This window comes from Halictus rubicundus, chromosome 2, assembly GCF_050948215.1.
Source record: "Halictus rubicundus isolate RS-2024b chromosome 2, iyHalRubi1_principal, whole genome shotgun sequence".
Lineage (NCBI taxonomy): Eukaryota > Metazoa > Arthropoda > Insecta > Hymenoptera > Halictidae > Halictus > Halictus rubicundus.
Genome location: NC_135150.1, coordinates 22263615 through 22276031, shown reverse-complemented (window position 1 = coordinate 22276031; position 12417 = coordinate 22263615). Strand labels below are relative to the sequence as shown.

At 38.7% G+C, this 12417-nt stretch overlaps 1 protein-coding gene across 2 annotated transcripts in view; it reads left to right on the top strand.

Moving 5' to 3' along the window:
• The first annotated feature begins 2427 nt into the window (after positions 1–2427).
• Positions 2428–12417, top strand: part of Dve (SATB1_N and homeodomain domain-containing protein dve) — an 88328-nt gene continuing 78338 nt past the window's right edge. The window contains exons 1-2 of one of the 2 annotated variants that reach the window (XM_076806004.1): positions 2428–3116; positions 3492–3633. In XM_076806004.1, coding sequence (XP_076662119.1) covers positions 3559–3633 — 75 coding nt within the window. In that variant the 5' untranslated portion in view covers positions 2428–3116; positions 3492–3558. Of the gene's footprint in view, positions 3117–3337; positions 3634–12417 lie in introns of those variants that run through there. The other variant, XM_076806003.1, reaches the window with a different exon arrangement.

The window sequence follows — 12417 nt, the reverse complement described above, 5'->3', positions numbered from 1 at the left end:
GACCTGGAAATTAAATGCATGCGTTTACAGCACTGTTTCTCTCCAACCAAAATACAAGCTCAGAATTTTATTATTTTTTAATTACCAAAAATCATTTAAAACTAACTTTATTGACAGAAGCGGAATAAACTATATCTTAAACAGATTTAAATTTCATTGGATAATTCTAAATAATTTATAAGTTCTTAGCCGCAGCTTATTCAACAGCTCAACAAACATTTTGTGACAATTTCATGGCAGCCCTAACTAGATCCCTTCAAATTATTAACATACCAATTTTCTTTTACACAATTTTTCAATACAGTTCTTCCAGATCAAGGTTAATCTTCATCTCAAACTCAATGTAAATAGCTAATAATTTAAACACGCGATCAGAAGATTCGAATTTAGAAGGAACGTTTATAACTCTGGGTCGATATGGACCCAATCGTCGTCCGAGGGTTAAATGAACGAACTTCTATTGAAATACAAGTTAGAAATTCGCATGGATTGCAATGCAGATTGATGCTTGCCGAATAGAACGTAGTGTCCTTCGACGGTTCTGCGATAAGTGCTGAGCGGTCAAACATAGTCCTCTCACCAGAAGACAATTCTCGTCTTCCCTGCTCTGTACCCAGATCCTCCCATAAACACTCTTATCGTTATCCTCGCCCCATACAGCACCATGACGTCGTACTGTGGTCGATAAGTGCGAGAACTGGGAGGAAAATAAAAATAAAATTATTTTATAAATTGTAAACTGTTGTGCAATTTGATTCATTAATATCTAATCCGGTCCATTTTCACAATTGAATTTCATTTATAACTAAGACAATTCGAACAATCGAAAATTATTTAAATTTTAATAACCATACTTCTGCCGAACTGAATATACTCTGAATTGTTTAAGAAAGTGAAAACATGTCTTTAACGTAGTACAGATGCGATTTGTTATATAGTCTATAATTTTAATATTTTTATAGAACTTCTTTGGAATCTATTGGAATCAATTCTTTTTTATTACATATGATTCAAAATCCAAAAGCAGCTTCTTAAAGAGATTCAAGTTCCTGATACAGAATAAATAGACTGCGGGTTGTACACATTTATTTAAAAAATGAGTTGATTTAAAACAGAAAATTAGAAGAATTTAATAATACCAATCAACTACATTCAGCTTATTCAAATTATGAATGGAACAATAAGATTTAGATTCGGCATCTGGTTCTTGCAATTGACGCAAACGATTTTTATTTTGCATAAAGATCGGCAGTCTACCAATAAGTATAGAAAATTTGGAAAATACACTTTTGGGAAAGTAAAATTCAAGTTTCGCGGAGTGTGAACATGAAAAATCCCAAAAGAACACGTGACGAGAATGATGCATCTATCCACGAGGATTAACAGCTGTATTGAATTCAATTATTCGCGAATAAATGAGATTTTCAATTAACACTTCGTTGGCTTTCGTTCCGCTTTTTCGAAAACTCGACCACTGTGCCCTCGGTGATCGGCAGTAAGGTGTCGGTCTCTTTGCTACCGAATCGGTAACCATAAAATCGGCGACTCTTGTAATTAGAAGTCGCCGAGCCTGAATAAAGGCCTAAAACGGTCGGGGGTCGATGCCGCCGATTATAAAGCGCGTCTCTACTCCGGAGGACTCGACGCTGACACACGTACAAACCGCAAACCATCCGAACAACTATAGCTCTTAGCCTAATGTTTTTCATTCTACTGCTAGATGTACGTTGACCTCTTGCGTCCCCATCAAGAAAACCAGAATCCTCGCGAAGAAGCGAGCCCGCAGCCTCGATCGAAATCTTCGCTTGATATCTGCCCGCCAGCCCCCGTATTCCAGTGTCCACGTCTCTCGGCAACGTGCAGTGTGTTGCAGGTGCACAGGTGCAACTGTATGAGTGCATCTTATCGTTAGACACACCCCTGGCGCGGAAGCCGCGCGGCTATGCGGCGGGGTACCGGAAAACTAGCTCGGCGAACAGAAGTGGGAGTCGAATCGCGTATAGACCTCTAGCTAGAGAGAGGGGGGGGGAGAGAGATCAGCTAAGATAGAAGCGAAGACGAGAGCAAGAGAGAAAGCGATACAGGGGTAACCCAGAAAGCGAGAGAGAGAGGGAGAGAGAGAGAGAGAGGACGAACGCCGTTGGTAAAACAAAGAGGCGGCAACAGGGGGAAATTCGAAGGAAAACACAGGAGAGAAAATAGTCGAAGCACCGGCGGATTGGGTGTACCGGCAAAGGACCAGGTGGATGAGTAAGAAAGAGAGACGTGGAGGAGAGGAAGAGACGATCAAAGAGGGCGGGGGAGATAGAGATGAGAAGAGGGGACTTCTGCATCTCTGTTCTCGGAGTAGGAGGAGGAGGAGGAGGAGGAGGATCGAGGGAAAGGGAAGCTGCACGGATGACGGAGGCAGTTCTGAAGGGTTTGAGGGTGAACCATCCGAGTGAGGACCAGGATAGTCTTCCTGTGGGCGATGGAGGCCGGCGAGGTGGTGGGGTGACACCGACGTGGCGGGTAGGACGGCGGGTGCCGCGGGTAGGTCGGCGGGTAGGGCGTCGCAGGGGCAGAACCAGCGCCGCGACGTCTCGGCGTGCACAGTCGCGGCTCGAACGCCGTCCCATGCGAACGTGTCGTCCTCGCGACCCGTGCTCCACATACCAGGCAACGTGTACCATGTCTCCGGTCTGATCTATCAGCATCGAGAGACACCTCGAACCGAGGCTAGCCTGACCGGGGCCCCAACCCGATCATCCGTTCCCCCGTGGATTATACTGAGAGACTGACATGAGACCGAACGTTGATGCCGAATGTTGGACAGTGCTCCTCGATCGATGCTGAGAGATTGACAGTTTGTGGACCATGCCTACGGACGCGCGAGGATCATGTAGAAAAATTCCAACCACTTGTTAGCCGGCCGCGTGCTACCGGTGGCTCTACCGATTTTCAAACAGTTTACAGTGTGTTTCACGATCGTTAATATTCAAACGAGTCGATTTGGGTATATTTTGTTTGGTACGGTCGGTCGTATGTTCAGTGGGAACTCGAGCTGCGTCGGAGAGGACTCTTCTCCGAGATCACCATCGCTCCCGAGACACGTGCGTGCAAAGCCGTTCTTTCTAGTAAGTGTGCGCTGTCGACTTATTGATCCCGGCGATCTAATCGATTTTAACAGTCAATGATACGCTCTCCCGATTACTCGCGCGTTCGAATGACCCGGAACGGTAACGTCCAGATTTTTCACGAGACTATGAGAATATGAGAATTGTCGGAAGTGCATGTTCTGCATGATTTTTTTTTAGCAAGTCGATCCGTGTCACGAGATAAGGGTTGGGGGGGGGGAGGGGGATAATGTTGACGACGCGTACGACTGTGTACCGCCCGCGGTTTTGAAGGAAGTGTAGTCGAAGAAACGTTGCACGGGCGATCAATGACACGTAGGAACAGATAAATCAAAAATCGGTGAGAATCGGTTCGAGCAATATCGGTGATTATAGTGTGATGCTGAAAATGGCGGCGACTTACGAGTCCCGGGACAATTATTAAGAAACGCTCCACGGTGGAATGGATTTTCAGAGCGCTATGGACACGTTTGTAGAGGCATGGATGGCTGCTAACACGAAAACGGATCAAGTACAGGTAAATGATATTACTGTTTTCTTTTAATTGGTTTTAATGATCGTTCGAGAGAGAGAGAGAGAGAGAGAGATTTGTTTCTTTTCTTTCATTTTTTTTTTTCGAGTCGTGGGAATTTCTGTGCAAACGTTCATAACCGTGAATAGTGTCGTCGAAGGACAACCCCTAACGTTACACAGCCAATTTGCTACCCCTCCAATTTCACCCCTCTTGAGCACTTTCAGCTCGTCGCCGAGTTAATTCCTCGATATCAATTTGCCACTTTCAGGCGTGTCGTGGAATGCTCAAAGAGTTAAATAATCGGCGGTTCGAGGAAAAAGCGAGCGTCGTATGAGATGAGTTATGGGTAAATCGGGTCCGCGAAATGTGGTTCGCTGAATTGAATTTTCTTTTGTTTTTCGCGGGTCTGAGGACCACATCTGCATCGTTTTCAATTGATTCTGATTATACTTTTTATGTTGGTACAGTCTCATTCAGTTATTGGGATAAACGAAACTCGAGAAACTATAAACGAGAAATTATTATTATCATTAATTATGATTTGGAGTTGTGGGGAAAGCGATGCATTTGTACGTGTAATTAGAGGAACTTGTTTTGATTTTTATACTACTTAATTAATAGTAAAAATACTATTGGAATTATTTACGGTTTTAATTATAAATGATCTTTGTCAGTAATTTATACATTAATGCGTAATTAATGCATAATTATTTTTACCCTTTACATTTCTATATTATAGGATTTCATTTCACATTCTGCTCTATAGCCACGATTGCTTTAAATTCTAGTATATATGCCAATGAAACAACTGCATTTATTGTTTTAATAGATAGTTGAGATTCACAGCAGATGCCATAGGAAATATTGATATGCTAATTATTGAAAAATTTGAAAAATTTATATTTAACACACGGGAACCTTGTATTTCCTGGACAACAATTTCGTCACACGAACGATAAAATACTTTAGTTATAAATAAGGGGAGATTTGTTAGACCTTTTGAAAGCGTTGCATTTTACCTTTTAAGCGTTGCCTTTCATGCAAGGCACTTCAGAATTGATTTTCGAGATCACAGAAACACATTTGCTAAAAGAAGCTTCGAAATTCAGTAAATAAAGAAGAATTTGATAAGACAAAACACCATAGAAAAAATTAATTGCACTTTAACATGCGTTCAAATTAAAAGGAAATTTCTACGCGAGTTTTTAGGACGCGACCATATCTTCCTTTCCGAAGGCCATCTATCCAACCTTTAACGCGTTTCAAACTGTACATGTATTTACCACGTCCACTAAGTGTGTTCATTATGTATGCACAATGATATAGTGTCACGTTTAGAAAATTAAAAAGACTGTTTTCATTATACTCATTGAATATAAACTACGGATAATGTTGCATATGAAATGTCTGATTTTAGAATGAGCCTTTTAGGGTTTATCAGATGTACAAGTACACCATTTTAAGGTACAAAGTTGACCTCTGTTAATCAATGTGAATTGTTACGTATTCTTCTTGCATTAGGGAACATATTGGCGATAGCGTTGTGTGAAGTTTCGATGCTAGAGGGAACCCAAAAATAGAGATGTCAGTCTTGTAAATGATGAACGCGAACGACCAAAAAATTCAATTTCCACCGTCGGTGATGAAACGAAGAAACTTGTAATTCGTGGACAGAATTGAATATAATGTCCGCGTTGATCGAATAAGTTTCACTGAGAAAAAAAGTTGAAAATCGGATATTTCACATGCGACAACCTAATGGCATTACTGAAACAAATAGCGTCGGCGAGAGTGTTAAACAAAGCGAACAACCTGCAAGGAACACGCCAGCGATAAAAAAAAAAGGAATGATATAATCGAGAGCGCAGGGGGTTAAGGGAAAGTGCGTCGACGTAAAAAGTCGGGAGCATATGTGCATGCACACACAGGTGTACACACACGCGAGGTTCGAAAATGTCCGAGAGGTAACCGGAGCGTTGGTAAAGAGAGGGTTGGGAGAGATAATCCTTGGTAAAATCGCGGATCGTACGTGTTGCGTGGACGGGCTATACGTACCTTTACACGTGTACGTACGGGGGGTCACGGGTTCTGACCACGATACGGATGTGCCCCTGCCTTCTTCCTGTGCCTGCGACCACGTTCACGTTCTGGCATTCAGTGCAATAAGACCGCATCTCCATTGACCAGTCGATCTTTTGATCGTCGGCAATTTCTGATTTTCATTTATCACCTGTACATTGTTCCTGTGTCTCCTTGAATAATCCCTTCGATCCAATCGCGTCGAGTCTAGGGACGTCGCCACCATTTTCCTACCGAAAAGTGTAAGAATCGAAAGAATTGTAAATATTTTTAATGGTTTCCAGGTCAAACGACGGAGTTTCTTTCCAAAAATGTTCAAACAGTACAATTAGTGTCAATGAGAAAATAGGTTCAAAAGTAATAGGTTTAGTTTGAAGAGTACCTATGAAATACAAAAATTTACCAGAAGTGTTGTATTTCTTCCTAAATTGCGAAATAATCTGAGATTCAAATAGCATTAATAATTAAAAAAAAATTATTGCTGGTAAATTAATATCTTGAATACGCCACTTATTTATGCTGTCTATAGTTATTTCTTCATATACTGATAACAAATATTTTCCAAAACGAAGCATATGAGACCAAATAGAATTTTTTTTGGAAATTAGAGAGCAAGATTTCTGTAACGTTCTTTAATAACATATCTGGGATCATCAGGTACGATATGATTAAATATAATTTATAATTTTTTCAGAAATTGTAAAATTAAAATACTGGATAATTAACATGTGTTATGAGTTCCTTTGCATGACTATATCGCATATACGACTACCTCAATTTGTAAGATTGCATTAATTACAATAGGAAATGAAACCAGCTGGAGGCGGTATATCTTCTTAGATGTCTATCTAAATTTCGTATACGTTCGCATTTGAAAAAAAAACTCGTGCGATTCTTACAATTGTACGAGTTAAAGTCTATTCTGTAGGGGAAAGTCGTCTAACGGAGACAGCACAGGTCACTGGCACTTTATTAAATAATTGAAACATAACGAAAAGATTTATCATCCTGTGGAAAACACGAAGAAAACATAAATAAGAGCAGAGAATCCAATCGAGCTAACGAGTCCAATAAAATTAGGGAAACGAAAATACTAAATCGAGCACAGGCTTAAAAAATTATTCGAAAGTAAATCATTCTATCAGTTGTTGCTCCTGAAGAAACCGAACGTACAGTTTGTTCATAGAGGAATAATAAAAATTCAATTGAATTTTCCAAAAAATGGGCTCATAAGCTTGAGCATATATTTTTCAATGTTTGAATAGCTAGATATACTTATGACGATTCATACAATACAAAAATTGGATGCATAATTGTGAGAAATAAGAAATAAATTAAAATTTATTTCTTCTCTCAATAATTTTCAGAGGTGACAAATAAAATTAACTATTGCTAGATTTCTTTTGTTTTAAAAAACATAAAAATTAAAAATTCATAAAATCTGCTGTTTACTTATAATCAGACAGCGGGTCTTTATGCAAACTGAAAATTGCTTAAAATCGTAAAAGAAGACTGAAGAAAATTGATATACAATAAATGTTGTTCTTCTGACTATTTTGTTCGTTTAGTAGGATATTCAAGATTCTTAATTGCAGTTGAATGCAAAGAAAATGTCTAGAAGGCATGTGATAATTTGATATATTTTTGAAAAATCTTAGCTGCCTGATGCTCGGAGAACCTCCCCTAATGTTATTCGGTTCTGCGAAGAAGATTTTCTCCTTTAGAACGTCCGTTTCTTGCGAAGATCGCGGACAAATAGCGGCGATTTTTCCTTAACAATCGCGACAGGATACCGGCCGGATTTAGCGGTATTGTACACAGTGTTTACCGATCGTTCGACTCGGCCCTTTCCCTCCTACAATTCAGCTACGGTGTAACAGGCGTTTGACTTCCGCTGCTAAAAATGGAGGGGAAGATCCAGGGAAGGCAATACATATACTATATCATACTGTGGGTCTAGTTTTCCTGTGTAAATAGATTACAATTTCTCCCTTAACCGTTACCAGGAAGGTGAAAATGAATAATTGACAGCGCACCCCGGTGTGCGAACGTTATACTGTTGCTCGCGCTATTATGAGCTGCATCTACGCGTTACGAATTTTCTGGGCAACAATTATCTTCGTTATATGTTCGGCAAGAATGTTTAAAATACAAGAGATAAAACCATAAGAAAGAAAAAGAAGGGGATCAATATAATTACAAATAAAAATTAAAATAAAGGCGAAACGTTTCGCTGATTGTGGAGAAGCATATTCATTTATTATCCCCTTCTGTTCAATTACGTTGAAGAACAATCAAACTATGCATCTCATCGACTATTTAAAGTTCACAGAGAGAAGTCTATTTCTTTCGTTGGTTGTTTCGAACAGTAAAGAGAAAAGAAGAATTTCATTGTTTTTTTTTTAAATATCGGTAATAATAGACTGCGGATTTTTAAGTAAAATAAAATTTGCAATTGAATAATACAACCGTCTTTCCGAATAAATGTTTTTACTTGTTTTAAATATTTTGAGTTGGAAATAATACAATAGTCTTTCTAAATTCTCTTCTTAATGACATAAATGCATAGAACCCGCACTCTCATAATAACCATTGAATCCCAGTGACAGTACAAATAGATTTTTAATTTAAATTCTTCGGACTTATCACTCTGCACATAAAAATTCATATTCTAATAGACCGATTACTAACAGTGGAATTAAATAGAGACTTATTAATCGAAGCTATCGTAATAAAACTTTTATTGTTTGTAATTGAATCTTCGGGAAATATAACCTTGGTATAAAAGATCTTCTGCGTCTCAATAATTACTTCTTTAAACCAAACATTTTTTCCTCTCACATTTTCCTATCATCGTCGTTAGATACAACGAAGACATTTTAAGCATCGAACGTTTAGCATTAAGCATTTTAGATTTAGGCGACTCACCCAGCATAAAGATGCGAGATTTTAGGAATTCACTAGACGGTCGGCATCATCGACATATTTGATAATTAGCAAGCAAAAGTATCATTCGTTTGCCGACTGCCGAATTCCGTTTCGACTTATAAGGAGCCAAAGCGAACAGTGCGGGTAAAATGTACGTGTTGCCGTCGGTACCTTAATTGAGAGTAATAAAAATTATATAGAAATAAAATCCAATTATACTTTCAAGACCTCCGGGGCTTGCGTATTCGTTAATTAAGGGGGTTCGTTTAATCTCGCGGCGTCGAACGGTACATAGAGTAGAACGCTTAAAGGACACTGTATATATCGGCCGAGTGTGTCTTCTAATCGACACGGTCTACCTAACGAGCTTCGTGAACGTCGAGATAATCGAAACACATTTGTGCTGTTCCAAAATTCCGATCGATGCTGCACGGCTTTCCCAGCAGCACTTCAGTTCTGCTGAAGGTATAACAAAAAATGGCGTCGATGATCGAATCACTTCACACGAACCGAATTTCTTCTATCGCGGAATCCACTTGTTACGTGAAAAGTGGGAGAGGGATATACAGTGATTTCTCTGTATATGTCGCCAAGGCCTGAATGATAAACGTCGCGTCATTATCCCCACTACCGCGGGGTATATCCCATGAGGGGCCACGAAAATGCTTTGAACAAAATTTTCTCTATTTTTCTGTTCGTGTACCTAACAATTAGATTGCGGATTTTAAGCGTTTATGACAGAAATGAGAACACAGTTGAAAGATAAAAGGAATTTGAGAGTATCGAGACATTATCGTCAACTTATTAAATTTATTATAGGGAGAAAACATTTTTTCCTCGGTTACGGTACCTTGTTGATTGGTGCAAAACATTTTTATTTTGCATAAAGGACCGCAGTCTACAAATAATATATTCGGATAGTCAAAGACGCGTCCTTGTCCGGGGCTATGCAGGCAGGATCGTGCGACGTGCACGCACCGGGGCCACGTGTGCACTCGAAAGTGCGTACATGTACGTCCAAGGATAGGTTTGAGACACGCATGGTCACGGTATTTGACCACCCCAGCTACCGGAATGATTGTAATCCATCTATCCGGCCACCGAAGCCGATACATCAAACGCACGTACAACTTTTCTCCTCTTTCCCGGCCTGTTCCCCTCCCCGTTTGCTCTTTTTGACGTGCTATCGGCGCATCGAATACCGCGTAAATATCTCGTTAATATTTATGACAATGTACAATGTTCGGCTAAACCGTACATCGGCTCTTCTAGTAATTATGACGGCAGTTACTGCGCTGAGGATGTTCGTTTGCGACAAAGTTCGCTCCACTGCTAATTAATATTAGGCTGTTGCATATGAAATGTCCGATTTTTAACAGTGACATTAAACAACCGCAAATTTGTTCGTACTAAACTTATTGATCAAAGTAAGCACCATAATCGACGTACAGTGTTTACTCGATATATTTTCATTGATTGACATTGAAAAAAAAAAATGTATTCAGAAGTGAATTTGATTAAGAGTAAAATCTCTGAGAGTAACCTTAAGAATCAGCTTTGAACCTGAAAGTGATATCACAATAAACCTGTAATAATATTTCTTGATCAAAACGCTTCGTAACATGTGCATTCTAAAATTTCATGTGGAAATACTACTGGACGAATATTTCAAACAATATCTATTTTCGCGCAAAAGGTTTCAAGTCACGCCACTAAAAACAAATCGGAACGTCTGCAAAAACATTGAAATGAACTGTGACAATTTCGCGAAAACTTTTTGAAAGATTTTTGGAGACGTTTGAATTTGCAGGCTATGCAATGAACACTGTTTTGTAAAAGTAGAGACTTCAAGCTTTAAAATGAGTCCAGACATATATTATTTGTCTACACTAAATTATCACAATTTAAATCGGCAATGTTGGTGTTTCAATACTTTTTTTTTGGATTTAGTTCATTTAATACAATGATCGATCAAACACAGTGGAAGCATGAAATTGTCATTCGATTTCGAGTGCCGGCGATTTTAAAGTAGCCGTGGTACGCGGTTTTCGATAGTATCGCCGGACAGAATTAGTTTTGTTCCCCGAACGATTAGGATTGCGTTCTTCTTGTTTCTTTTTCGGAACAAGTGGGAAGGTAGCGAATATCTGGTAGCAGCAGCGATCGATTCACGTAATGTGATCGTGGAAGCGTCAATCCATGGATTATCTGACTCGGGAAAAGAGGCAATCATTGTATGTGGATATCGTACATCTGATATCCCGATAAGCCTGATTAGAATGTTGCGCGATTAACGTAAACCACGGAGACATTTAATTCCACTCTACCGATGCCCGATAAAGACAGATATCCCATTGGCCGATATATAAACATGTATTATTCAACGACCGATTCCTCGTGGTGGCGAAAATTTCCCGAGCATTCGCGTAATTATTCGCCGGGAACCGTCGTTGTCGAGGGAAAATTGATACGCGATCCAGGCGAAAACTGGATCATTCGACAGAAATGGTTAAGTGTTGACAACCGGTTGACTGTCGTCTATTTCTGTTCGATAGAATCTGTTCGATTGATAATTAGTCAATTACGATCGAGGTGTGCCGTGAACAGTCTGTTTTACTCAAAGTCGTGCGAATATTTTTGATGATAAAATATTTTATTTCTAGTGGTTGGTATAGTGCTTTATTTGATGGTTACTGAAAATATTTTAGTTCGAAAGGATTTTATGTTTGCTTGATGAATTTTGCGTCCTTGGAAAAGTGGTTTAAGCATTGCAAATTGGGAGTAATGCACTTAGACATTTGCGATGACCGCATGCAAACTAAAAGCTTTAGGTATTTTGCTAAATATTATGGTTTCTTTCAGAAGTTCACTTTCATTTTTTCCTTGAATTTGACCTAACTCCCTAAGTACAGTAAAGTCTTGATTTAAGCCGAACGGAACTACACGATCATAGTCAGTTCGCCTATAGTGCGCCTTCGGCCGTGTGGTCCGTGTTTATACACGCTGTGATTTTCTACTTTTGTCATTTGCTTCTTCTATAGTAGTCCTACACGATCTATGTCACAGCACGGACCCGAGGATTGAGCTTAGATCAAGACTTTACTGTAATTCTAAAACCAATTGATTTGCGAAAAACAGGAGACCGATAAAAAATTCTTTCTTTCTTTAATAAGTTTATTATTTCACTTTAAATTAAAGAAACATCAATGTTCCTAAGTTCTTATAATACATTTACTGTTTCAAATTGCAACCAATTATTTTTATAATAAATGTATAAAATTCGCTGTCTACCTAAGCTGGCTAATCCGCTAAAATCTGCTGTTCGTAAGTAGTTAATATTTAAGCAAAACTATTTACTAAATCACTTTACAATAATCGTCTTCAGTAAAAATATTCGAGCGATAGAGTACCAGAAGAGATTTGTTAGCAATAAAATTATACACCACTTAATTCATAATAAAAGTAATCTTGGTGCAGTAGAAAACGAAAGAATAAAAATGCACATTCATACATTGTGATACTTTTAAAATAATTTGTACAACATAACTCGATTTTATACAAAAATTTAGATTCTAAAATTCTAAAGATTAAAAACAGTATAGCAAAGGTACAGAGGAAGGTGTACACAAGATATATTAAAAATTAAGTTACTAAATAGAAAAATATAGTTTATGTATTGTGAAATATACGATTTATTTTGATTTTCGAAAGTCTCCCAAATCCAAAATAAAATAATGAGCGATCTTTGTAGCCGAAAATCAGTTTTGCGGACTAGAATAG